General features: G+C 40.4%; 1 protein-coding gene across 2 annotated transcripts in view; it reads right to left on the bottom strand.

Moving 5' to 3' along the window:
* Positions 1-23,593, bottom strand: part of LOC127586356 (serine/threonine-protein phosphatase 2A 55 kDa regulatory subunit B gamma isoform) — a 232,718-nt gene extending 209,125 nt beyond the window's left edge. Inside the window, exons 1-2 of one of the 2 annotated variants that reach the window (XM_052044252.1) lie at positions 23,503-23,593; positions 23,308-23,385 (exon numbers count right to left, since the gene is read on the bottom strand). In XM_052044252.1, the coding sequence (XP_051900212.1) occupies positions 23,308-23,385; positions 23,503-23,509 (85 nt within the window). In that variant the 5' untranslated portion in view covers positions 23,510-23,593. Of the gene's footprint in view, positions 1-23,307; positions 23,386-23,502 lie in introns of those variants that run through there. The other variant, XM_052044280.1, reaches the window with a different exon arrangement.
* Between the last annotated feature and the right edge of the window lie 3,988 nt (positions 23,594-27,581).

Genomic DNA, 27,581 nt, shown 5'->3' with positions numbered 1-27,581 from the left:
TCTTGTCCATGCTATTGGTCCCATAGTTTGCTCAGTCCATTGTCATCCCACCATTTACAGCAACTTAGAGCAGGAAAATTTAAAGATTCAGATGCACGCTAACATGTCTAACTGGCATGCCATGTGCCCCAATCCAATAAAATCTGCACAGTTTATCTGCTTGCTTTAATGCTTTAGGCAAATTGAAAGTCATTGTTTCACACTACATTTGTCAGCAGGGGGCACCATTTGCAGTAAAACCCCTTGCACTGTGTGGACTATTTGAGTATAGTTTTCAGATCTGATTCCATCCACCATGTGTACTTACAGGTAATGTTATAGATATTAAAATCCACAAATCACATTTTGCCGTGCTTTGCATTCATTGTTTACTTTACTGAAAGACATTGTGGCTTTTCCCAAAGTCCAACTGAACCAGTCTTTTCCAAATACCTTGTTCTATTTGACCCACACCCAAACTTCTGACTTCACATCCTCTCCATCACAATAGGAGGGGAGCAAGACATTGATAAAATGAAAGATAGAATGTGAGAATAAACTGGCAAACAAATGTGGATGGCAAAAAGCTTCCATAGTAAAAACCAAAAGATCAGCAAGGATAATGAGTCCCTTGGAGAGATCGTGGAATTTATAATTGAGATTAAGGCAATAGAGGAACTATCTAACTACTTTTAGTCTACTTTCATGCAGAAACACAAAAACCCACCAGAAGTACTGGAGAACCAAGAGTTAACAAGAATGAAGAACTGAAGTACTGGTGAGAAAGGAAATAGAAAAGTTGGTGTCAATAAAAGCCATCAAATCCTAGAGTTTTGAAAAAGTGGCAATAGAGTTAAAAGTGCCCTGTTATCCTGCAAAATTTGATAGATTCTGGAATTGTTCCCATGGATTAGAGTACTGAATATGACCACACTATTTGAGGGAGAGGGAGAAAACAAAAGGAACCCCCAACCTATTCAGCTCATGTCAGTGACAGGGAAAGTGCTGGAATCCATAAATGATGTGATAATAGGACACCTTAAAAAACTATAGGATTGAGCACAATTAGCTTCGTCTCATGAAAGGGAAAAAAAAATCACATCTCTTTCATCTACTGGAGTTCTTTGAATGGAGTGGAGAGGGGAGAGGTACATGCAGTACATATGGATTTTCAGAAGGTTTTTGACAACAAGTTCCCACACAGAAGGTGGGCCAACAAGGTGAGAGCACCAGTGGTTGGGGGGGGGGGGGGGGGGGGCTGTGCTGTCATAGGAGTTGTACAGCACAGAGACAGGCCCTTTTAGCCCATCAAGTCACTGCCAATCAGAGCACCTAGTTGTTACACTAATCACATTTCATCCACTCACATTCCTATCAGCTCTCCCCAAATTCTACAATTCATTTACACAGGAGTCAATTTATAGTGACCAATTAACCTACCAACCCACAAGTCTTTGGTACATGGGAGGAAACTCCGGAGGACACCCATGCCATCACAGGATGAACACACAAACATCACAGGTCAAGAACGACCCTGGGTTGCTGGGGCCATGAAGCAGCAGCTCTGCTTGCAGCACAACTGTGCTACTCAGACTGAGAGATTACGCTGCCTAGAAGGCAAATCAGGTTTGGATGGATTTTCTCCTCTGAAGGACCTCAATGACCAACAATCTGGTAGTTTTGAAGTCAACATAATTATTTTTAAATTCTAGATTAACTCAATTTAAATTCTATAGCCATACTGGGATTTGAATTTATATCTGAGTTACTTGTCCAGTAGCTAAAAATTGCACCAGCATCACAGCCTTTACTTCCTGCAAACCATTCACTACTGAAACCCTCACTCACCACTGTTAGATTTTTACCATTGTAACATTCTTCTAGTTGGACACATACTCCATGGTTTATGATGCTGAGCTCACCCACTACATCATATTCAACATTATATCCCTGATCAATGATCAAGGCTGTCACCATCACTCCTCCTCACCTGGATCCACCTATCACTTACCAGGTCTTGTTCCACCCCTTCCCTTCACCTCATTATACTGGCTCTCTCCCCCTCTACTCAGTCCAGATGAAGGGTCTCAACCCAAAATATTGACTGTCCATTTCTCTCTGCAGATGCTGGTTGACCTACTGAGTTCTTCCAGTAGTTTGTATTTTTTTTATGCCAAATCACTTAACATTCACTGGCTCACGGTTCCACCAAGATCACATTCAAATCCATCAAGTTTCAAATGGTCCTTCTGTCATCCCTCTGTTACACTGCCCCCTTCTGTTACACTGCCCCCTTCTGTTACAGCTTTGACCAAAAGTCTTACACAAACTTTAAATTGGCAAGTTTGCCTATACTCAAAGAGCCTGCTCAGGTAAAAAAAAACAAAGTGAGTCCTTACCGACCAGAGCCAATCCCTACCCAACCTAGGTTCTTACATTTTTCTCCTTACCCATCACGACCCAAGTGGTCAGACTTGACATCCATGCATGAAGGGGAAAGTTAACCCTCTTATCTGCACCACAAGGGCAGAAGTAGTAACACCCCACACCCCCTCCACCACCCCAAACTACACCAAAATATGTAGTACAGTCCCATCAGACTCAAGTCAGGCAACTTGAACTTAAATCTCCATTCTAGAATTTCTTCTTGTTATTTGCATAACAATAAGCTGAAAATAGTACCAAAGCTTTAAGTCTCCATATCCAACACTCATTAAAGCATCACCATCAACCAGAAAGTAGAGGAATGGTCATCAGTAGGAATACCAAATGTGGGCAGTGATCAGCATGTCTATCAATTGAGTTTCATTTCTAAATAGAAGAGCAAGTTATCAGGACGTGTGCAAATATACCAGGTTAAATCTGTGGTTTTATTATTCATAGCTGCTAAAACGATCATGCAGAGAGAGCAATTTTTCCTGGCCGTCATCCTGGGTTACACCAAATACACATCATATTGGAAACTATCCTAAAACAGCTGGGTGCTTTTAAGGAAAGGGTTATTCACAGCAAAATAAAATGCTGGAAATACTCAGGAGCTCGGACAGCATCTGTAGAGAGAGAAATTTAGGCAGCACAGCTCAATCCTAACCCCTTAGTACTATCGGTCCGGAGTTTGCACATGCTTTGTGACCACATGCGTTTCTTGCCTGTGTGCCCAAGAGACTGCAGATGCTGGAGTCTGGAACAAAAAACAAACTGCTGGAGGAACTTAGTGGGTCAAGCAGTATCTATGGAGGCAAAGGGATAGTCGACATTTCCAGTACAAAGGGGGAGGGGTTTGGCAGGGGATAGATGAAACTAGCTGAGGATGGACAGATGGACCCAGGTGGGGGAGGAGACTGTGGAGGTAAAGACAAAAGGTTGGAAACAAGCAGCTGAAGATACAGAATCTAATAAGGAAAGCGATGCAGGAGGGAACCAGAAGAGAGAAAGGAGTACATGGAGTGTGGGTTACCTGAAGTTAGAAAATTCTATTTTCATACCATTGGCTGAAGACTACCCAGGCAGAATACGAGGAGCTGTCCTTCTAGTTTACGTTTGGCCTCAGCCTGGCAGTGGAGAAGACCAAGGACTGACAGGTTGTTGTGGGAATGAGGTGTTATATCATGCAACCAGGAGGTCAGGCAGGCCTTTGTAGATAGAACATAGGCATTCCGTAAGATGGTTGCCTAGTTGTGATCTTGCTGATGTAGGGGAGGCCACATTGAGAGCACCAAAAACAGTAGACAAGGTTGGAGGTGCGCGCAAATCTTCTTCTACCCTAGATAGGCTGTTTGTGGCCCTGGAGAGGGAGGAGGCATGGGGACAAGTGTTGCATCTCCTTGGATGCCCTGGTTTCCCAAAGTTTTGCAGGTTGATTAGTTAGTTAACTGGCCACTATAAATTGCTGCTCATGTATGGGTGAGAAGGGTGGTACCCTTTTTGCAGAAGGGTACTCATACTGGGGTGTATTTTGTAGGCTGAAAGGTGCTTCCATCCTGCATGACTAAATAACATTTAATTGAGAAAACTTAAAGACAAACAGTTTTGAAGATGCAGAGAAGGGGGTGGGGTTAGGGGAGCAGGTAACAAAATGGCAAAGGAGATTGGTGGTAGTCCAAAAGCAAAGTGCTCCAGTTGCTGAAAATCTGAAGCAACTGAAAATGCTGGAAGTACTCAGGTCAGACCGGATTTGAGGAGAGAAAACAGTGTTAACATTGCAGGTTGATGGCCCTTCATCAGTAATAGAGTGGAAAGTAGAGAGATTAAATGACAACTGGCTGATACAAAAGAAAACATGAAAGGTGGAGTTATTAATGCGTAATGCAGGAGAACAAAGGCAAGCCCAGAAGGCACACAAAATGGAAGAAGTAGAAATTTTTCAAAATTGCTGGGAATGCAGACTGCCTGAAATTATTAAATTCATTGTCAGATTCAGAAGACTGCAATGTACCTCACCAGGATACAAGCTGTCACTCAACCTTTCACAAGGCTCTTTGGAACAGTATGGGGATGGAAGACAAAAGCCTCGACTGGAATTGTAATGAAGATTCAGAATGACAAGCACCTGTAAGGTTAGGCCCATACTTGCAGACTGAATGGAGGTTCCTTCAAAGCTGTTAAAAGGACATCACCAGCAGGAAATACAGCATATACAGTACGAGTAAAATCACAGCTTCACCATGTACCTCCAGGTATATGCACACAGACCATTCAGCAACCCCAATGGAATTCTGCATGTATGGATGCCAGTGTCACATGCAGCCAAAGCCAGATATGATCACTATTGATCAAGATGATCAAAAAATCAATGATCGTGATGCCTTTCACGTGAAAAGCCCCAGCATTCTTTGAAATGAAACAGTCCCATTTATAAAAACAGCATGTACTAATATTCACTAAATGCTAAAATTTTAAATATAGTTTAATGGAAATCTCAAATTGATTATGTTGCTGAAATCAAATCAGGCAGCTTAGGAGGGAAGGTAATATCAAATTAAAAATATGAATTAGTATAATCCCGGAGTGTTTTGACAAGCCAACATTTTTTTGCATGGCCATCATGATCAATAGTCAAATCTGAGCATTTAAAACAGCCACAATCACAATGGACTCTAGTATCCATGCAGGCAGAGCTTAATCAGGGCATGCATTTGCACCCATTAATGGGCGCATGCATGCACGCATAGGCAAAGCAGTGATTGTACCTATACTATTATTAAGACAGTTCTCTTTAATTCACATAGTTGAGTGACCCTTTCAAGCTCTGTCAAAAATTGCAGCATTAGTTTATGGGGGGGGGGGGGGCGGGGACTTTTACTGATAGAAAAATGTTTACGCAATTCAAAATTTAACAATGTTCAAAATTAAAATAACACCATATTTATTCAATGTTGCATCTTTTATAAAGGACATCTTTGCATACAATTCAGTACAGCTTTTACTTGTTCCTTCATCAGCTCAATGCATGTGCTCATTCAATAAAAAAGTGTTCTGAAGTAGTAATTCTATTTAAATTCAAGTTGTAATTAATCACTTTTGAGAAACCTCATTTGCAGAATAAACAGTTCTTCACACCTTAAAGTGTAAACAAGATGAAAAGCACTAATTTGCACAACAAAGTTTTGGTGCATAATTTCAATTCATGAAAATTAGCAACTGAATCCTGAGATACCAAATTATGTTTTAAAATCAGCACTAGTCAAACCTGACAATATATATCCCAGGCTTCCAAATACCTCATTGAATGTTATTTACTGCCACTAAATATGGATGCTGAGGTAATTTATAATAAACTTTCTATTGAGCATGACGACCCAAGTAAGAGTCAGTGAACATAAAGATTGAAATCAATGGATCAACCACATGCATTGTGATAGAACAGTGCCATACTTCAAATTGAAGATTGCAACAGGTTTGCTTACTACCCATAGACCAATTATTTTTAGACAATTTCGATTAGAACATCAGTTAGAACCAATTTAAGTGGTGACCAATTTTTTCATGCTTTTCTACAAAAAGACAAAAGAATGAACTTCAAATTCCAAGTATACCTAAAAGAAATTAACCAATTAAAAAGTCATATTGGCTTGAAATTGCTGCAAAATAAATAAATGGATAAGTGGCATCACTTGTGTAGAACTGCTAACATTTTCTCTGTAAACATGAAGTCTGAGACTTCCACCCAAGTATGTAGGAACATGGAAGCCTCAAACTTCTTCGTAGCTGGTGATTGATCCATCATTGTTCAGCTCATACAGGTCATTGAAGTAAGAATGTCACGTATTCCCTGACAGTTACTCTAGAAACCTGTACTGGGTTAGTGGAAGAGAGACAGCTGCCTACATCCAAACTTATTGACAGCCAGTTTAGCCTTGGGGTATGACTTGTATGGCTGTTGATTAGTTTCCATATCAAGAGAATACTTTTCTTTCAAAAAAGGATTTAGAAACTACTGCTCACCTCAGCAAGAACAAAAATACATTGCAAGAAGTGAAATAAAAGCATAATAGAATCCAGAAATAACAACTTTGGACACTGCAGGACTCAAATTGTGGATGTAAATCTGCAGGTGTTCAAATATGAACCATGAAAACTTCTACCTGTGGGGATTTTTTTTTAGGCATGGGAAACAACTATGTCTCACTAACATCTTCTCAATCAGGGTTTCAGGTGGGTTAATCTAGAAACTCCACAAATGAAGGAAGAAGTTTGAGTACAGCTCTGTAATGAACTAGTTTAAAAATCAATTTTCCACACATCTTGCAACTGCATAACCATAGAAATATTGACACTTACACCATAGTTATGTGGGAAGTACTGACGAAATTTAAGGGTACATGCTTGTGGTCTCACACATACCTTTTTGTCCGATATCAGTACTCCTCCAAATCAGGGTGAGCAAGGAGAAGGAGCAGCGGGAGTTTGAAACGTCCATTGCAGGTGAGCAGCTTTTCCTTCCACCCGGCTTAGCAGGGAATAAAAGGGAGTTGGTTGCTAGCAGAGCAGCCATTTAAAGGACAGCCTTGAGGTCCAAGCAAGGCTTGTAAGTTAAAGTGTGGGCTTTGGAGAACACCAGGTTTCAGCGAGGAGGGCAAGGAGCATTAAGACAATGCAAGGTTTCTTAAGTCTGCTAGTTCATTTAGGGGGCAGTAATGGCTGTTAATGGAGTGGTATGCTCCTCCTATGAAGTGTGGGAAAATCAGGGAGCAGTCAAAATGTCCCTGATGATTGTCTGCAGGAAGGGTGTTCAGCTGCAATTCTCAGACCGCATGGATTGTGTGGAATGGCAATTGGACTCACTGAGGAAAATACAGGAGGCAGAGCATTATAGATAGGAGTTTCAAGGAGGTGGTCACACCAAATGTTTAGCCAATTATGTAGGTGACAGAAAAATGACAGTAGCAGCCACCACAGCTGGCTGCATTGCACAGCAAGGTAGGGCAAAGTCTAGGTGAGGAATAGTGATAGGGGACTCTACAGTCAGGGGCATACAGACAGGCATTTCTGTGGCCATGAGCAAGACTCTAGGATGGCATGTTGTCTCCCTGGTGCCAGGGAGAAGGACATCTCAGAGGACACATGGGACATTCAGAAAGGGGGGGGGGGGGGTGACCAGCCAGAGGTCATGGTCCATATTGGAACAAATATATAGACAGGAAGAGAGAAGTACCTGCAAAGAGAATTTAAACAAAAAGCTAAAAATACAGGACCTCCAGGTTTGTCATTTCAGGGTTACTCCCCATGTTACATGCCAGTGAGGCAAGAAATAGAAATAGTTAAATGCAAGGCTAAGGATTTGCTGCAGGGAAGCCTTCAAGTACATGGATCATTGGGCATTCTTCCAGGGCAGGTGGGACCTATGCAAGGATGGGTTGCACCTGAACTGGAGGAACACTGATATCCTTGCAGGGAAGCTTGGTAATGCTACTTGGGAGGATTTAAACTAGTGGCAGGGGGTTGGGAACCATACCAGCAAGTGCAGGAATTGAGGGGAAGGTCAAGGTTATGTCAATTGAGGCTGAAAAAGGAAGGACAGGCAGGGCCAGATTAATGAACAGTGGGGCTGATGAACTGAAGAGCATTTACTTCAATGCAAGGAGTATTACAGGTAAGACAGAGGAACTTAGAGCCTGGATTAGTACACAGAACTTCAGTGTTCTAGCCATGACAGATTTTGTTGAGACAAGGGCAAGGCTGGCAGCTCATCCTTCCAGGATTCAGACGCAATACAGAGGAATGTAAAAGAGGTGGGGGAGTTGCAGGGAGAACATTGCAGCAGCACTTAAAACATCTTGGAGGACTCATCCAGTTAGGCAACATGGGCTTAGCTGAGGAATAAAACTGTGCAATCACAATGACCAGAATCAGGTTTATTATCACTGACATAAGTCATGAAATTTGTTGTTTTGTGGCAGCAGTACAGTGCAAGACATAAAAGTTACAAAAAGTAAATAAATAGCGCAAGACAGGAATAACAAAGTGGTGTTCATGGACCATTCAGAAATCTGACGGCAGAGAAGAAGCTGTTCCTGAATCATTGAGTGTGGGTCTTCAGGCTCCTGCAACTCCTCCCCAATGGTAGTACCGTGAAAAGGGCATGACCCAGATGAGGGGCCTTAATGATGGATGCCACCTTCTGAGGCACCGCCTCTTGAAGATGTCCTCGATGGCGGGGAGGGTTGTGTCCATGATGGAGTTGGCCGAGTCTACAACCCTCTGCAGCCTCTTTCAATCCTGTGCATCCATACCAGGTGGTGATGCCACCAGTCAGAATGCTCTCCACCATACATCTGTAGAAATTTGCAAGAATCTTTGGTGACATACCAAATCTCCTCAAACTAATGAAAGAGAGGTACTGGCTTGCCTTCATGATTGCATCATTGTGTTAGGCCCAAGGTAGATTCTCGGAGGTGTTGACACCCAGGAACTTGAAGCTAATCACCCTTTCCACTGCTGACTCCTCAATGAATACTGGCGTGTATCCTCCCAATCTCCCCTTCTTGAAGTCCACAATCAATTCTTTGGTCTTGCTGACGTTGAGTGAGAGGTTGTTACTGCGACACCACTCAACCAGCCGATCTCAGTCCTGTATGCCTCCTCATCACCATCTGAGATTCTGCCAACAACAAGTGGTGTCATCAGTGAATTTATAGATGCTGTCTGAGCCGTGCCAAGCCACAGTAATGAGTGTAGAGAGAGAGAGTAGGGCAGTGGGCTAAGCATAGACTTCCCAACAGTCAGCAGGAGATAGAGGAACAGATACAGCAGCAGATTACGGAAAGATGCAAAAGCAACAGGGTAGTTGTAATGGGTGACTTTAATTTACCCAGTATTGACAGAGACTCCCTTACTGCCAGATGCTTAGATGGGGCAGAAGTTTGTTCGGTGCATCCAGGAGGGTTTCCTGACAATATGTAGATCGTCAAACCAGGGAAAGGGCCAAACTGTATTGGGAAAATGAACCTGGCTAGGTAATCGGAGTTTTAGTGGGAGAGCACTTTGGGAACAGTGATCACAACTTGTTAAATTTTAAGATAGTTATGGATAACACTGGACCTCGGGGCAAAGTGCTTCGTTAGGGCAATGTTAATTACAAACATATTAGGCAGGATCTGGGAAGAGTAGATTGGGAGCAGCTGTTTTTGGGCAAGTCCACATTTGACATCTGGGAATAGTTTAAAGGCCAGCTGGTCAGAATTCAGCATCAACATGTTCCTGTGAGGAAGACATGGACGGCAAGATTCAAGAACCTTGGATGACAAGAGATGTTGCAAATTTAGTCAAAAAAAAGGGAAGATGAAAACCAGTCAGGCCCTTTGAGGAATATAAAAGCAGGAGAGAAATGAAACGGACTCAGGATGGCTAAAAAGGGGCCATAAAATGTCCATGGTCAGTCAGATTAAAGATAATCCCAAAGCATTTTATACATACATTAAAAACAAGAGTAACATGGGAGAGGGTAGGAACACTCAAAAGATAAAGGAGAGAATTTATGCTGGAGTCAGAGGAAGTGGGCGAGGTACTAAATGAGTACTTCACATTGGTATTCACTGAGAAGCACACAGAGGACAGCGAGAGATATGCTGATATTCTAGGGCATGTTGATAAAGGTGGTAGTGGTACTGGGACTCTTGAAGAACATTAAGGTTGATATATCCCATCAGGCCATGGGAATTTATTCCAAGTCATTAAGAGACAGGAGAGAAGACTACTGGAGCTTTGACAAAGACCTTTGTGTCCTCTTCAGCCACAGACAAGGTTCCAGGAGACTGACGAATAACCAGTGTTGTTCCTCTATTTAAGAAGGGCAATAGAGAAACAAGGAAATTATAGGCTGGCAAGTCTTACATCAGTGGTAGGAAAATTATTGTAGGACTCTTGGTGATAGGATTTACACGAATCTGAAAACGAACGACTTAGAGGTAGTCAGCATGGCTTTGTGCAGGGGAGGTCATGTCTCACAACCTTGATAGCTTTTTTTAAAAAAAGAGATTAATGTGATGGAGGATAGGGCAGTGGATGTTGTGTACATGGACTTCCGTAAAGCTTTTGACAAGGTCCCTCATGGCAGGCTGATCCACAAGTTCAATGCACATGGGCTTCATGAAGACTTGGCGATAGAAAGTAGAGGATAATGAAGGGGCATTATTCTGACTGGAGGTCTGTGACCAGTGGTGTTCTGCAAGGATTGGTGCTGGGACCCATTTGTGATACATTTAAATGATTTGAGCAGAAATCTAGGTGGGCTGATTTGCAGACGACACAAAAATTGGCAGAGTCGTGGATAGTGAGGAAGGTTGTCAAAGGATTCAGTAGGATATAGACTAGTTGGAAACGTGTGCAAAGCAACAGCAGATGGCATTTAATCCAGACAAGTGCGAGGAGTTGCACTTTGGGGGGAGGTCAAATGCAAAATTATACAGTAAATAATAGGACTCTTAACAGCACTCATGTGGAGAGGGATCTTGGGGTGAGAGTCCTTAACTCCCTGAAAGCAGCAAAACAAGTAGGTAGGGCACTAGGCCTAACTTGGACAGCAATTGAGATACGATGTTTGTAAAGCTATCAGGGATGCCAAGAGACAATACCAGTCCAAAATACAGCCTCAGACCACCCACCAGTTGTAGCAGGGCTTACATGCTATTAATAGGCTACAAAACAAAGTTGAGCAGCATTGTCGACAACAGCGCATCTCCTCCTGATGAGCTTAATGCATTCTATGCATGTCTTGAACAGAAGGAGAATGGAAAGTCACCACCCACCCCAATAGCCTTCAATGCACCTGTACCCAGTTACCACAGCAGATATCAGATCAATCTTCTGGATAGTGTACCAGCAGAAAGCATCTGGTCCAGGTGGTGTTCCTGGCTGTGTCCTTAGATCCTGCACAGATCAGCTGGCAGGGGTATTTGCAGATATTTTTTTTTAAAATGTCTCCCTGCTTTAATCCAAGGTTCCCACCTGCTTCAAGGAAGACCACCGTCATCTGGTACCCAAGAAACAAAGTAACATGCCTTAGTGACTACTGCCAGTGGCTGTGACACCTACCATCATGAAGTGCTTGGAGAGGCTGGTCGTGGCACATGTGAACGCCAGACCTCTCAATCTACCTCTTTGTGGCCTTGCACCTTATTCTCTGCCTGCACTTTCTCTGCAACTATAATACTTTATTCTGCATTCTATTGTTATTTTCCCTTGTACTACCTCAATGCACTGTTGTGATGAATTGATCTGTATGGATGGCATGCAAGACAAAGTTTTCCACTGTACCTCAGTACATGTGACAATAACAAACAATTTACCAAGACAGATCCAACTTGAGAAGCTGTTGAAATGTGGCTCCAATATGCCCTCTTGACCATCAATTTATATCTAATTTCAGAGGCAGATGAAAGCCTCATATCAAATTGTTTTCAATCCCATCTTTGAATTCAGGTGTCCAATTACATGGCAACTAGACAACAAGAAACTTTCCAGACTAGACAAATCCTGTAGAATTGCTTCTTGCAAACACATCATGCGAGACAGTTCACATAATAAGTAAACAATGTGGTTCCTTTCCTACATTTACATATGATCAGACTCATTCATATCCAGGCTTTGTCCCATGATTGTAGTTAATCAGACATTCATTTATGCTTTAAGGAATTATCCTGGAGTTTAACAAACAAAATAATTTGATAACTTTGATATTCCCCCCCCCAAATGAATTGACAGATTTTATTTTTGACTATAAATATTCAGCTGTAGCTATTTCCTGCAAGTTTCATATTCCCTTCATGAACTTGCAACTAAAAAAGACCCAAGGTGATCTGGTCCAGGATCTCACTATTTAAATATTTTCTTGCTATTGGCTGGTAAAGGATATGCAATTAAATGACTCAAGTTTACAGTCCCATTGTAGATTATTACCATCCAAGATCAGGATTTCAATGAATAGGTGTAAATTTCTGCTTATCCTTATTGCAATCAATGAGTGTTTTAATATCAAGTCTTCCCAACAACTCTCACTGGAAAATAATTTCAACTCAATGATACGGTGCTTTATCGGATCACTAATTGCACACTTTAATTGGTCTTCATTAGGATTGTACATCACATTGTACCTGCTGGTTTTCCCCATTAAAGATCTGGACCCTTTGACAAATGCAAATCATTACACACCAGCAATGTATATTTAGAGAACTTTGAGAGACTGGATAGGCTGGGACTTCTTGAGCATAGGAGGCTGAGGGGTCACCTTAGAGGTTTATAAAATCATGAGGGGCATAGACAAGATGAATAGTCAGTCTTTTTCCCAGGGTAGGGGAGTCTAAAACTAGAGGGTATAGGTTTAAGGTGAGAAGGGAATGATTTAGAGGGGATCTGAGGAACAACTTCCCCCCAAACCCCCCCCACCCACCTCCCCTCCCCACACAGAGTATGGTGCATATGGAACAGACTCCAAAGGAAGTGGTAGAGGCAGGTACAATAATAACGTTTGAGACATTTGGACAGGTACATGGATAGGAAAGATTTAGAGGGATATGGGCCAAACTCAGGCAAATAGGACAAGCTTAGATGGGCATCTTGGTTAGCATTGGGCCAAAGGGCCTGTTTTTGTGTTTTATGACTACAGCACAGTACAGGCCCTTCGGCCCACAATGTTATGCCAACATTTTATCCTGCTCTAAGATTATCTAACCCTTCCCTCCCACAGAGCCCCCTATTGCCCCATCACTCATGTGTCTATCTAAGAGTCTCTTAAATGTCCCTAATGTATCTGCCCCCACAACCTCTGCAGGCAGTGCATTCCACGCACCCATCACTGTGTTAAAAAAAAAACTTACTTCTGATATCCCCCTTGTACCTTCCTCCAGTCACCTTAAATTTATGTCCCCTCGTGTTAGCCATTGTCACCCTGGGAAAAAGTCTGACTGTCCGCTCGATCTATGCCTCTTATCATCTTGTACACCTCTATCAAGTCACCTCTCATCTTCCTTCACTCCCATGAGAAAAGCCCTAGCTCGTTCAACCTTCAAGTAAAGTGTGCTGGTTTTCAAAGGGGTGCCAACAAAATTTGATGTCAAAAATCTAAATGCTGCAGATTCTAGAAATCTGAAATAAAAACAGAAAATGCTAGATACACTCAAGTAAGCAGCGTCTGCAGAAAGAAAAACAGTTAGCACTCCAAGCCTGGGACTTGCTGAACATTTCTAGCATTTTAATTGGCATCAAGCCAGATGTAAAAATACGAGAATAATCGGCAAAAATCTTGGTCGAAGTCTCTTTTTCAAAAAGGAGAATCTTAAAAGGGTGGGATCTACAAAGGTCAGAACTGGAGTGTAGAGATCCAGAGAGGGCTGCAGGGATGGGGTAGGGCATAGACAAAAGTATTTGAAAATAAGGGCTTAGACATTTTCTAAAAGAAAGCATTGCCAGGTTTGGACATTGCCCCTCTACATGCCAGACACTGGGGTGATGACTGAAAAGGACGTGGTTCAAGCAGAGTTATAAAATAAAAGGCAGGAAAGACGGATGAAATCAACATCGTGGAGGTAAGAGATTGAGAGAATTACCAGCAACTGGGTCGTGAAGTCTAGACCCAGATTTTGCTGATTATTTCTACTGGGGATTGTAGGTGTGTTAGGAAGCTGGGGGGATGGGCAGTAGGAACTGGTGGGGTAGTAAACCAAATTCCTTTTCATTTTATTTGCAAGCTATTTGAATACAACTAAAAATAAATGATTATGTATGACACCTTGACAGCCAAAAGTTCTGGCTGTGGTCCTTTGTCCATCATGAAAGCTTCTATAGCAAGTTCAGGGTTGGAGATTCTCTGGTGTTCTACCACTGCTCGAGCCTCATCACTGGAGCCCAGAACACTTAAGACCAGCAAGATTGGCTCTCCACGTCCGGACTAGGCAAGTTGGGGCACATGATAGCCATAGGCCACAAATGTGGGCATGGACTCATTCCACAAGTTCTGGCCTACTGATGAAACCCCATTCTAAAAGATACATTCCCTCTACCACTGGTGCATAATGACTGCATTATTTACCACATGCAAAGTGCACTGCAGTTACTGACCGAGACTTCTCCCAAACCCACCATCTCTACCACCAAAGAGAAGGGCAGGAGACTCATGGAAATATGTCCCCTTCAAGGGCACAACATGACTTGGACAGGAATTGGCTTTGCTGGATCTGAAACCTGTAACTCACAGCACTCTGAATATTTTGATGAGAGAACTCAGCAGTTCAAGGTTAATGCAATACCTCAACAGCAATTCAGGATAGGCAATAATTGCTGGCTTGCCATATTCTCATCACAAAAAAACTGAATAAATAGATTAAAAATCAAGGAAGATAAAAAGCACAATTATATTTAGATGAAATTAATCCAAGTATACTTTGTGTATAAAACTGTAAAATTATACATGTTCTATTTCAGATCATTGTTATACTTTGTTCCAAACATGCATATTGTACAATGCAGCTTTAACAAGCATGGGAGAAGTGTTACAGCTGTCAAGAGTCATGGAACCCCTGGTCAAGAATAATTGCAAGCATTTCAACACAAGGAAGCCATAATTCTTGTGCCAATATTGTGTCTGTACCCATTTAGAACATAGAACAGTACAGCACAAGAACAGGCCCTTTGGCCCACGTTATCCATGCCGAACATGACGTCAAATTAAACCAAATCTTTCCTGCCTGTACATGATCCATATACCTCCATATTCATGTGTCTAACTGCCTCTTAAATGCCACTATTGTATCTGCTTCCACCATTACCCCTGGCAGCCTATTCCAAGCACCTACCCCTCTCTGCAAAAAAAAAACTTGCCTTGCATATCTCCTCTAGATTTTGGTCCTCTCACCTTAAATACATTGTATGGTACTTGACATTTCTACTCTGGGTAAGAGATTCTGACCATCTACCCTATCTATGCCTCACATAAATTTATAAAATTCTATCAGGTCTCACCTCAGCTTCTAACACACCAGAGAAAACAACACAAGTTTGTCCAACCTCTCCTTGTAGCTCATACCAGGCAGCATCCTGATAAACCTCTTCTGTACCCTTTCCAAAGCCTTCACATCCTCCTGTAATGAGGTGACCAGAATTGCACACAATACTCCAAGTGCAGCCTAACCAAAAGTTTTATATAGCTGCAACGTGACTATTACTCTTATACTCAATGCCCCGACTACTGAAGGCAAGCATGCCATATGCCTTCTTTACCACCCTATCTACCTGCATAACCACTTTCAGGAAGCTATGGATTTGTATCCCAAGATCCCTCTGTACTTCAATGCTGTTAAGGCCTGCCATTAACTATATACTTTCCTCTTACATTTGATCTCCTAAAAAGTGTAACACCTCACACTTGCTTGAATTAAACTCCATCTGCCATTTCTCTGCTCATATCTACAACTGATCTATATTCTGCTATATCCTTTGACAGCCCTCTATATTGTCCACATCCCCAATCTTTGAGCTATCTGCAAACTTACTTACCCATCTACATTTTCATCCAAGTCATTTATATATAATCACAAACAGAGGCCTCAGCACTAATCCCTGCAGAACACCACTGGTCACAGACATTTACCAGCTTCTTCCTTATACATTCAGATGTTGCACTCCATATCCATCCAATTTCCATTAATGACTCAGGTTCGAGGGCCATTTTCAATTTTTTTTTATTCTAATAAACTCTGAAGTGCATTCTAGAAAAACATTCTGAACTCCCCTTTTATGTTCCTGATGTTATTCCTAAATTTATGTTCACTTTGAATTGATCCTTGCAAATCCCATTTTTCCATTTCTCCTCAGACTAGGTAACACATTTACTCAGTTTTAATACTAAGTTAGTGAAGATGATATAAATAAGATTTTCCCCCAAAAACATACCTATATCTGTTCATTCTTGATGTCATCAAATCTTCTTCGGAAAGATGCCAATCTTCAAATTCCCTTTTATGAATATACCCAAAACTGCAAGAGCATGCCATCTGTGATCTAACCAATGTCATCTTCACTTCCTTGCACAGTACTTTATAACAGGGCATTTGAAGTATTTCTGCTCATTAATTAGCTTGGGGCCTGCATTTACAATCACTGTCATTAGGGGTTATCAAATCAGCCTAATTCATGGAATAAGGTTCCAACTGATTTTACAGCATTAGTTTATTGGTGCTATACATTTTCAGGAGATCGCATTTAGCCACTTGATCCCGAGATTCTGTGTAATTTATTCCAAAATGCTTTTAATTATTGTCTTTAAATTTAAAGACTGTATATACATTCATAGTGGCTCGTTTACTTCCAAGTCATTTAGCAAATTAGTTTCCCCTCCACCCAAATAAGTGAATCACTCTGAAGTCTAAGAAAGACTGCAGCCAACACCTGATGTTGCTCCAAAGAGCAACAATAAAAGTTAAGTATTGCTGCAGAGTTTATATAGAACTGAAACAGGCTTTTCAGCAAGACCCACTTACATTAGTGCAAGTGCTCCAGTAATTCCTCATCATCCTACCCCTTGATTACATCTTTCCATTCCCTTCTCCCACTGGTTCTTACTAACTATTTGAATGCTTCCCTGCTATTTGCCTTAATTTGTGTGGCAGTAAATTCCATGTTATCATCACTCTCCAGAATTCTCTTTTGGATTTACTTGTGGGTTGCTTACATACATGCCTTAAGTTTCTCTTCTACACATGGAAATACTTTGCACATCAAATCAGTCCTTTGCTAATAGTCCCCTGCTACACAACACTCGACCCAGATAATACACATCCATGACAAGATCCTGGGAGACCTGTGTTACCTTCCAGATCTCTGAAGCCACTTCTTGGCAAACACATTGATGACCAAGCCAGCACAGACTTTGGCCATCTGAGGAAAAGAGCATTCACAGATCAAGACCTCAATTTTGGCCTTAAACTCGTGATCGATTAGGCAGCAGTGATATCTGCTCCAATGCATACATACTTTGGAGAAATGGACTACTTATAGCAGGCACCTCAAAAAGCACTGGAGAGATATCACCAATGCAATCTCTGCAAAATCCATTGACAAGATAAATAAATCAATGTCAATGTTCCTCAGCAAGGCCAAACCCCAATCAAGGCACCATATGTACCTTGGCCAGGTCAATGCCAGATTCGTATCACAACAAGAGACTACCAGGAGAGCAGAGGAAATGCTTCAATGGGGGTTTTCAAAGCCTCCTTGGGAAAAAAAAATGCTACATTGTCACCAACTCATGGGAATCTCAGGCCATTTATCAAAATGAAGCTGGAACATTTGGGGGAGGTGGTGGGGGGGATGCTCCTCAAATCTCTTTGAAGCCAAGTAAAAACAAACAAGGCAGGAGGAGCAATGGCACAGCTAACAGAGCTGCTGCCTCACAGCTCCAGTGAGGAGAGTTCAATTTAGACCTCCAGTGTTGTGTGTGAAGTTCGCATGCTCTCTCTGTCACCGTATCAGTTTCTTCCTATAACCAAAGGTGTGTAGGTTGGCAAGTTAATTGGACACTAAATTGGCTCCTGGTGTGTGAGGGAGAGAATGGAATCTAGGAGAGAGTTGATGGGAATGTGGAGAGAACAAAATGGGACCCACGCAGGGTTATTGTAAAAGGGTGCTTGGCAGTTAGTATGGATTCAATGAGTTAAGGGGTCTGTTTTCATGCTATGACTCAGACTCTCAAACTCACTGCCAGCCCCTTCAATGAATCCCATATGGGCCTCAATAACCACCTCAGAAGCAGCAGAAGTAATCTTTGCTCTGGAAGAACTGCCCAAGATACATCAAGCACTCAGATCAGGAACAAGAGAGAGTTAAAATGGTGTCTATGATAGAAATGCACCACAATAATTAATCACATATCTCATAGAAAGCAAGTGAAAGGATGACCAAAAGTGTTACTTTTGAATGAAGTCTTAATGTTTCAGTGTTAAATAGCAATAAACTGGTGTTGAAGGATGCAAAGCTCATTCTGCTCATAAATAAGCCAAATTTCCACTGTGCAATCGCTTGCTTTATTGTTAAAAAAAACTACATAAAATATAGTAATTGTGGGGGTGTAGTGATAGCAGAGGCCAAATTCTGCTAATGAAGCACTGAAATTTAGGTTTTCAGTAAACAAGTTACAATTGCTTTCCTCACCCAATTGTGACAAAAAGCAGTAACAGCCAAAAGAAAAATCAACACTCCAAGTAAATTCATAAATTCTTTAGCTTGCTTAGAGTTGAAAGATGCAATTTGTGGTAGTTCTTCCAAATGTGACTGCCAACTTTAAAACAAGCTGAAAATTTAGGCTATGTGCAGTTCAAAACAGTGTGGAATACAAACCCAGTTCTCAAGGTTGAATTATAAAGCACTCAGGAACCCAATTTGTGAACCATCCTTAGTGCAGTCCCAATAAAGACTATTGACCTGAAATTTATTTTCTCCTATTGATGCCGCCCGAACTGCCGAGCATTTCCTGATTTTCATCTCTACCTACCCCCATTCTGTTAGGTGTCTACGTTGCAGATGTTCTCTTTCACATGGTGAACATTCTTAAAATAGTTGCATTGAATTCTACGATTTGTAGGTTCATACATACATTTTCAGCTTAATCCATAAAATGATCAAATCTGGTTAAATTCATTTTGACCTAATGATGTTTTCTATCAATGAGCTAAGAAAAGCTTTGCACACAAATGGTCCACTGCAATGAGATTTTATACTTGCAGTATTGGGCCCTTCAAAGAAACAGTAACCAATATAAGATGTAAATTCTGTTTTTTAAAAAAAGGATATTGAGCCATTTAAAATAAAAACAACAACTAGGTATCAATACTTTTTGAAAGAAAATTGCCCAGCCCAATGTTACACACCTCTGCATTGCAGAAAGGTGAGGTGATAATCTGCCTTTCATCCTCTATTCAAGTTTATGGGAAAAGTCAGAGAACACAAGTCAGTTTATATTCTGCTCCTCCCAAGCTGCGTCATCCTGCAGCTAGCTAACATACTGTCACACTAGTGCAACGTTATCAAAACAATTAAGTAAAAAATATTTTTCCTAAGAACATTTGGTGAAGCATTAAGTTGCAACAGTGGTAGGCAGATGGTTCAAACAACAAAACATTAAAAACCAGCTCCACTGGAGCTGGTGGAGATGAACAGACAAAAATTCCATTAAATGTGACATATACACAAAACCTCTCTAGAAGACTATAAATAGACAAACAAAAATTACTGCAGTTCCATTCCTATTGTAGAAAGCGACCACATTTCAAACAATACTTTGTGTTGCAATCATACTGGAATAGTCAACAAATAAGCTAAATCTATGACATTCATTACAGATACTGTGAAGGAGAGAAAGAAAACAAACATTTTAATATTTGTAAACAATTTAACATTGCTGACAATAGATAATGAGAAAGTGTTTTGATGTCAGTCAAAAGCTATTGTTCTGTAAAAAGTAACACGAGTGTGTAAATTATCAAGTGTAACATCTGACCAGGACTATGAACCAAGTTTAAAATTCAGATGTTTAGTATTAATTAAAAAGTACAGTCAATTTAAGGTACACTGCAAAATAGCAATCTTCCTTGGTTACCAGTGACAAGCAATTTCTTGCAAGCACATTAACTGCTCTTTCACAGTACAAAAGTACCAAACACTATTAATAGAAGACGACATTATCACCATGATGCAGGGAAGTGTATCTGTAACATTTCCCTAGCGATCAAAATACATCTAAAAAGCTACACCCTTTGTGCTGATTAATGGGAGAAAATATGGAATACAAATACAGGAGGTCTTATATCCATTATATTCACAAGCCATGTACAATCCACTCTGAACTTGGAAACCACATAACCCTTTACATTCCCCCACCCATAAAAAGGGATTCTTCACTGTTTTCTAATTTCATTGATAAATAAAAATGTTCTGCGAGGTTTTCAAATTGTGTTTCATTAACATATTATGGAGAGATTGTCGTCAGCATGTTTACTCAATGCCAGGTGATTTATCTTCCTCAGTAGTGCACAGACAAGCATTATGATGTTTGGATAGTCAGTAATTAACTCAGCTATCACAGGAGATCCACAGACATTTGTCAATTTTAAGTTCAAGAAGTCATCACAATGTACCATGCTCCACCCCTCCCCCACCTTTCTATACTAGCTATCCCCCCTCTTTCTAGTCCTGATGAAGTGTCTCAACTGGAAACGTTGACTGTCCATTTCGCTCCAAAGATGCTGCCTGACCCACAGAGTTCCTCCAGCTCCTGTGTGTGTTGCAGTGTGTATCTAAAGATTCTTTATCTCCCAAAAAACTGACCAGTTCCATGTGAAATATTAGGGAATATCATGGTTATAGCCCCTTCCTCTTAAGAATTAAAAGAAACAGTAGGCCATTCACCCCCTCACGTCTCCACCATCATGGTTGCTTTCTTACTTCAGTATTCCTTTCCCCCATATCTATGTTTCCACAGCTTGCAAAAACCCAACTGTCTACATCTTGAATGTACTCGAGATCTAAACCTCCAGACCTCTTGCATACTAAATTTCTTAAAAATACACCAGCCTCTGAATGAAAAAAAAATCCCTTTTCATTTCTGGCCCAACTGGCCAGATATTTTGAGATAGTCACCCTCCAGCCTCTAGATCTTCCTCCAAACACAGCTTCCACTCCAACTGTTCATAACCTCAGCACCTTATATGCCCCAAAATGAGCTCCTGACCCCAACAATACTGCTTACATCCATCTCAAATAACAACAACAGCCATCTTCAATCCTAACTCAGTTTGTATTGAACCTCCCATCCAAGCTTTTTTTTAAAAAAGAGAGCCAGTTTCTGGATTTCAACCATGCAACCTGGTCTTGACTTGCCTCCCATGTTAAAGCCTCTATAAATCCAAGCTCATACGTTGCGTATATCCTCATTTCTGCTAACTGGTCCACATCTACCAATGTGACGTCTCTTAAAATGCTCAGTACTCTACCCAAATTCCTTCAATTGTTAATTTCTGTACCCTCCATCCCTACAACCACATTCGAACTCAGAATTACTCCAAAACTGGCTTCTTGTATCCTTGCCATCAACAGTCATGTCTTCAAACATCTGTATCCTACACAGTGGAATGTTTCCATCCCTCTAATTTTCAGGATACCCTCTTAAGTAACACATTTGAATATCTGAACTTCTGAGAATTGGCTTCCATTTCCTACCAATTGAAGTTGTTACACGTGCCTTAAATCTTATTTACTTTGTATACTCAATTATCATTTAACAGGTCAAGATTAGGCAAAGTTAAATTTTGAAAATGAAGCAATGATCCTTCAATTATTAATAAACCGTTTAAAAATGTCTTCAACAGTCTACGCGCAGCCTTACATCAGAGCTTATAGTAAATATCTTAAAGAAATGCACCTATTCTGCCACCTTTAAGGAGAAGTACACTCTCGTAGCAATTAACCATGTCAAATGAGATTTTTAACCTTGGAGGAAAGAATGGTCAAATGTAATGATCCAGAAGTAGACATTCAAATAGAACTGTGGTCATACCAGAAGCAATAAAATCCATTTACTAGGAACACTTCCATTGTCCAGGTTAGGAGATGCAACTCCATCATCCGCCAGACAAATATTGGTCGCCTAAACTAACTTTCCCAAAAGAACAATGTAAAACTTTACAGACACACATCTCAAGAGACAAAACATACAGTTATCCAAATTCATGCAAATACATGTGATCACGAACTAAATATTTCATTATAAAGTGATGATAGATTTAAAATAGGATTGGCATCACATTATGCTTTTTTTTTCCCCAAAAAAAAAGGAAAGAAAGCAAAAATCAAGTTCAACAGACAGCTGCATTCACCAAAGGACACAACCCAAGGAAGTTAGCTACGCAAGGACAGTACATTTGTAGTACCACCCTGGGCAATCACTTTCCTGATACAGAGAACAGCAAAACAGAAAAGTCTGTTTTAGAAAAACCAATAGGTGGTACAGTTCAAGCACGGCCCCAGAAACTGTTCTGTTGGGGAGATCAATTCCAAGCAACAGGAAGATAGAAATTAAAACAAATCAAATCTAGTAAAATGATATTTCCAGTGAATGAGTCACAGAAAGGCACAAATCCTACCTTAAATGGACTTAAGGGGGAAAAAACAGTTTTTTTTTGTCATGTGTCATCATTCATTTCCAAGTACTCTTCAGTTCAATGAATGGAATTTGGTTGACTCACCTGCACCAAAATAATTCTGGATGATGAATTTACACCTGTATTTTACTGAAGACATTTATCAAATTTAAGTTTCTTGGTACCCACCAATTTTAAAAGGTTTTGAGGAAACCAGTTCATAACAGATATTCATACTAACTACCAGACACAAGTCAGAGTATACTAAAACAAAGAGCAAAATAGCATTGAATTGTTTATGTAACCTTATTTTTCATTTCTCTTGTACAACTCTTTTCATTCTCCAAACCTTTCTTAACATAAAAATAAACGGCAATAATTAATGTTCCTTGTCGTTGATAGTCTTGATACAACAAATTCCTCGGGGTTATTTAAAAATTCCAGGAAGACAAATCAATTCCTAACGCACCAAATTAATATTTGAGCGCTCACACTCCATTTTACTAGTCAATTAATTCAAATAACTACACACGCACATTTCTCATCCACACATTTTAAACACATTAGAAGATAGAAGTACAAGACCAAAATCTGAGGATGGAATGAGAAACCTGGAATTCAACAGAGGTGGGTGTGTTTGGGTGTTTACAAAAGATACACATACCACTTCCACCACAGAGCAGAGGATGACAGATTCACATCCTACCTTCAGATATATCAAGGTCTGAGGTACCTTTCACTTGGGTGAAGCACCACTGAACATCGTTCCCACAGCCTCCGACTCCTAAAAAGACAAATTCATAAACAGTGCATCAATTCAACGTACATCTAGTATGTCGATAGAGACAAACTAGCCTGATATTACGCTATGCCGCTCTGTGTGTGTCCTACTGCTGCTTACTTCTCATGGCTGCGAGTTCGCCCCACCGTTACAACCGGGAGACTAGAGCCAACACTCGGTCACACCCCAACACGACGCTCCTTAATCATCTGTTGGCTGATCGACTTGGCTTGGCCATGAATGGGGGCTGTCCTGATTGACAGCTGAGCGAGCCAATTGCGCCAGAGCCAACCGGGCGATTCCCCACTGAGGAGCTTTCGGTTGTCCAATCAGACAACGCCAAGCAGGGTACCCTCGGTTGACTCATAGAGGGGATTTTGAAGATTTTCCGGATTTAAAGTGATTTTTTTTATTAAAATAGTGTGGTGTTTATCATCTCAGACTGAGCTATTCTTTAAAACTAACATTTAGATCGGTGAAGGTTCGCCTGAACAGTCCACTAGCTCCAGTCTCTCCAGTATTCTGCTAGATTGTGAAAAGTTAAACTCTGCTTAGTTGCAGAACACCTGTTGGAATAGAAAACATTTTTTCCCTATAATGTCAGCCGGTTACCTCCGACTCTCTGCTTATTTCTTGGGCAGTTGCTGGGATCCTGATTTGCTCCCAGCCCAGTTCTGAGAGATAAATTTAGGATCTTAGACTCCACCACAGGTGGGACAACTAGGTTCGGAGGTACAAAATCATGTGCGTCATCACTTTTATTTAGTATAATCCTCACCCACAAGGGGGCCAACTAATGAAAATAGTGGGAGTTAGGAAGCTAATGACCACAGAAACTGGAGAGATAACAGTAATCAAAGAAATAATTGCTTATGTTGATGATCAACCCTGTTTTCTCCCCCCAAGGTCCTTGACAAGGAAAATACTGCAGATGCTATAAATCTCAAATAAAAGAGAAACTGCTGGAAATACTCAGCACGTTGTGCAGAATCTATGGATGGGAATAGTATAGTTTCTCTTGCCACAGATGCTGCCTGACCTGCTGAGTTGTCTTTATCTTTCATCTATTCATTCTTTCCAAATAAAATATTAGAACAGAAGGGACACTTCCAAAGAAGCACCATTGGTTCTCAAGCACTTTGGGGTATACTGAGATGACAGACTGTATACATATTATTTCTTTTTCCATGCGATTCCTTTCGAGATAATATCACAGTCTCTTCATTCACCACCTGCAGTAAATCATTCTTTGTGTCAGCTGCAGCTCAGTTGGTAATTCTTTAATTCTGAGCCAGAAGGTTCTGGGTTTGATTTCCAGTCGAAAGATTTGAGCAAGAAAAATAGAGGCTGGTGCTGTAGTGCAGCTCTAAGCTCGTAGAGGTGTTATCTTTCACCCTGTCTGCTTTTTTTATATGAACATAAAAGATATCAATGCACCTTTTTGAAGAAGAGCAGGGAATTAATTTGATATGCTGCTTGAGATTGTCCTTTAATAAACCTGTGGTGAACAGATAATCTATCACGGCAATGCTTATGGGAGCTTACTCTATGCAAATTTTCAGCTGTGATCTTAAATAACAGCCATGATCACACTGCATTAGTATTTCATTGGCTGGGTGGCATTGTGGGTTGTAGTGAAAGGAGGTATACAAATGCACATTTTGATGTGTGGGAGATATACTTAAATCTCACCTCATTTATTCTTGTAATAATTATGAACCAATGCTCACTTACTGCAGATCAGCCTGTCAAAATATTGCAATCATTTTGAAAATTTCCTTTCAACCATGTTTATTTATTTATTTATTCTAGCCATGGATGTGTTATGTTTGAAAGCTGAGATCTACATACATATTTTAGAAAACTTCTGTAATTTTGACACTTTCTATCTCCTGATTTACCCTTCACAATAGAAAATGTTCATTTGTTCATTTAGTCTTAGTATATTTGAAAATGTTGCAACCAATCCAACTTTAACAAAAAGATTATGCCAATAATATCCACCTATGTCTTTATTAATGACACTCAATATCATACTATCTCTCTGCAATCTTGGTCTCTCTTACACTATTTTCCCGATCCAATGGTAAAGTCATGGGAGCATCAAGGAGTAACTAAACACAGAAAGCCAAAGACTGGTGTTTGGTACCATCCATCACTCTGGAAGTGAGTACTTCTATGTACAAGTAGATTCAAGGAGAATTTCTCTATTTTTTCATGCTCTTCATGTTGGAGAACTTCATTACTACTTGTTTTTGTGATGCTTTACAAACTCAGGCATGTAAATCATTCATGCACTCTGTACATACACATTCTTATCTCCTTTTGCCCTGCTCATAATGTACATCTCACATGTTTAGTTCTGAACAGAGTGCAGCAAAATGTGATTAACATAATGGTTTTATACATTGATTAAATACTGATTTTCTTAAAAGGCTAAATGAGAATCTTATCACTGTTATGTATCTTTTTTGTGCTGTCTTATTTTGTTTGTTTTAGTTTTCATTGTTGCTAATTCATGCCAGTAGCCAAATCAATCTCCATTGAATAGCTTCAATAGGCCAACAAAGGGAGATAGGACAAAGGCTGTATGAAATGTGTGATAAGGTTTCTACTTAGCTTTTGAGAAAATTAGAGTTTAATCTCTATGTTGTTAAGATAGAGCATAGTGGTGTGTGTGTGTGTGTGTGTGTGTGTGTGTGTGTGTGTGTGTGTGTGTGTGTGTGTGTGTGTGCGTGCTTATGTCAACAGAAGATAAAGGACGTAATGACGTTGAAGAAGTCAGTCGAAGTCAGTCTGAGAATAGAGAGAGAGAAAAGAGAGAGAGACACCAGCCTGCTAGTTTTCTCTATCGATGGATGAGAAACAATAACTGTGTCTGTTACTACAATCCAGGTATGGAAATTGGGAGTAATCCAGTGGAGTTCACTTTGTTGCTGACCTGTAGAGGGAAACAGGTATCTGTGTGGACGGCCACGATTCGGATGCTTTTCGGGGTGAGGAAGTCACTACCGAGTAAACACTGAGGTGTTGTTTGGGTTCCATCGTGGAACATCTGGATTTTGTAATTACTCTCTATGTTCTCTCTACATCTACGTTTCATCTTCAGACAACGGTGGTTGTTGAAGAAGCCTTTGCTCATGTTTCACCTTATGGCTTGCTGAACTGAACTTTAAGAACCATTCCTGGACCTGGAGTTCGGGACTTTGCCACACACACACGACGAGTTCAGTTTTGGGGTTAATGTTCGAGGTTTAACATTTTTACTTCTAACATTCTAACATGTTTACTTTTATTTTTCTTTTTATCATAAGTAGTTATTAATAAAGTAGTTTTTAACACTGAATCATGATCCAGTGTGTTTCTTTTGTTGCTGGTTCATAACAATGTGAAGAACTAATATATTCATAACATTTTGATTTGTTTGGTTCAGGACTAAACAGTAATAGGTACAATGTAAGCACAGCAAAAGATATACAAATGCAGGTGCAGAATAACTAAGGAATATAATATGGTGTATATTTGAGATTTTATGAAGTTATCACATAATGATAACACTTTCCACAGTCATATAGTTTTATAACAAGGCTAGCTATTGTGTTACTTACTTAGTAAATAAAACAAAATAAGAATTGTAACAATTAATGCAAATAAAGACAAATTCAGAAAATTGATTTCCTTCCAATAAAAGGGAAAGACTTCTTTTCAAATCTTATTATCACAACTTTGGAACATTACAAAGCGCTTTATAATCAATAAAGGACCTTTTGAGGTGCAGTCATCATTGTCACATAGGAAATGCAATACCCAATTTGCATACAACAGCTTTCAAAACATCACCTGCTGCTGGAAGATCATCAGTTTGGTGAAAGACACAGTCTGGTCTGCCCAAAACTTGTTGATCTTCCAGTGTAGGGAGATGTCCGTAAGCAAATGTTGGCATGTTCCGGGGTGCAGGAGTATGTGTTGAAGGGTGCACTGACACTCGGTACAGCTACCGCTAAGGTTTTGTGGGGAAGCAGAACAGTCCAGGGTCCTGCCCTCTGAACACCGAGGAGCTATGTCCTGTGTAACAGCATCTTGAACACTCCATGAGTTTATTGTTTAATGAGGAAATAAGAGCATCATTGATGCATTTTTGCTGTATGTATTGATTTGATGTAAAGAAAGATGTGTACTGATTGTATTTCCTGTATATA

The sequence above is a fragment of the Pristis pectinata genome, chromosome 2, assembly GCF_009764475.1.
Source record: "Pristis pectinata isolate sPriPec2 chromosome 2, sPriPec2.1.pri, whole genome shotgun sequence".
In the NCBI taxonomy this organism is placed as follows: domain Eukaryota; kingdom Metazoa; phylum Chordata; class Chondrichthyes; order Rhinopristiformes; family Pristidae; genus Pristis; species Pristis pectinata.
The sequence above is the reverse complement of the archived record's forward strand: the minus strand, read 5'-3'. Positions and strand labels throughout refer to the sequence as shown.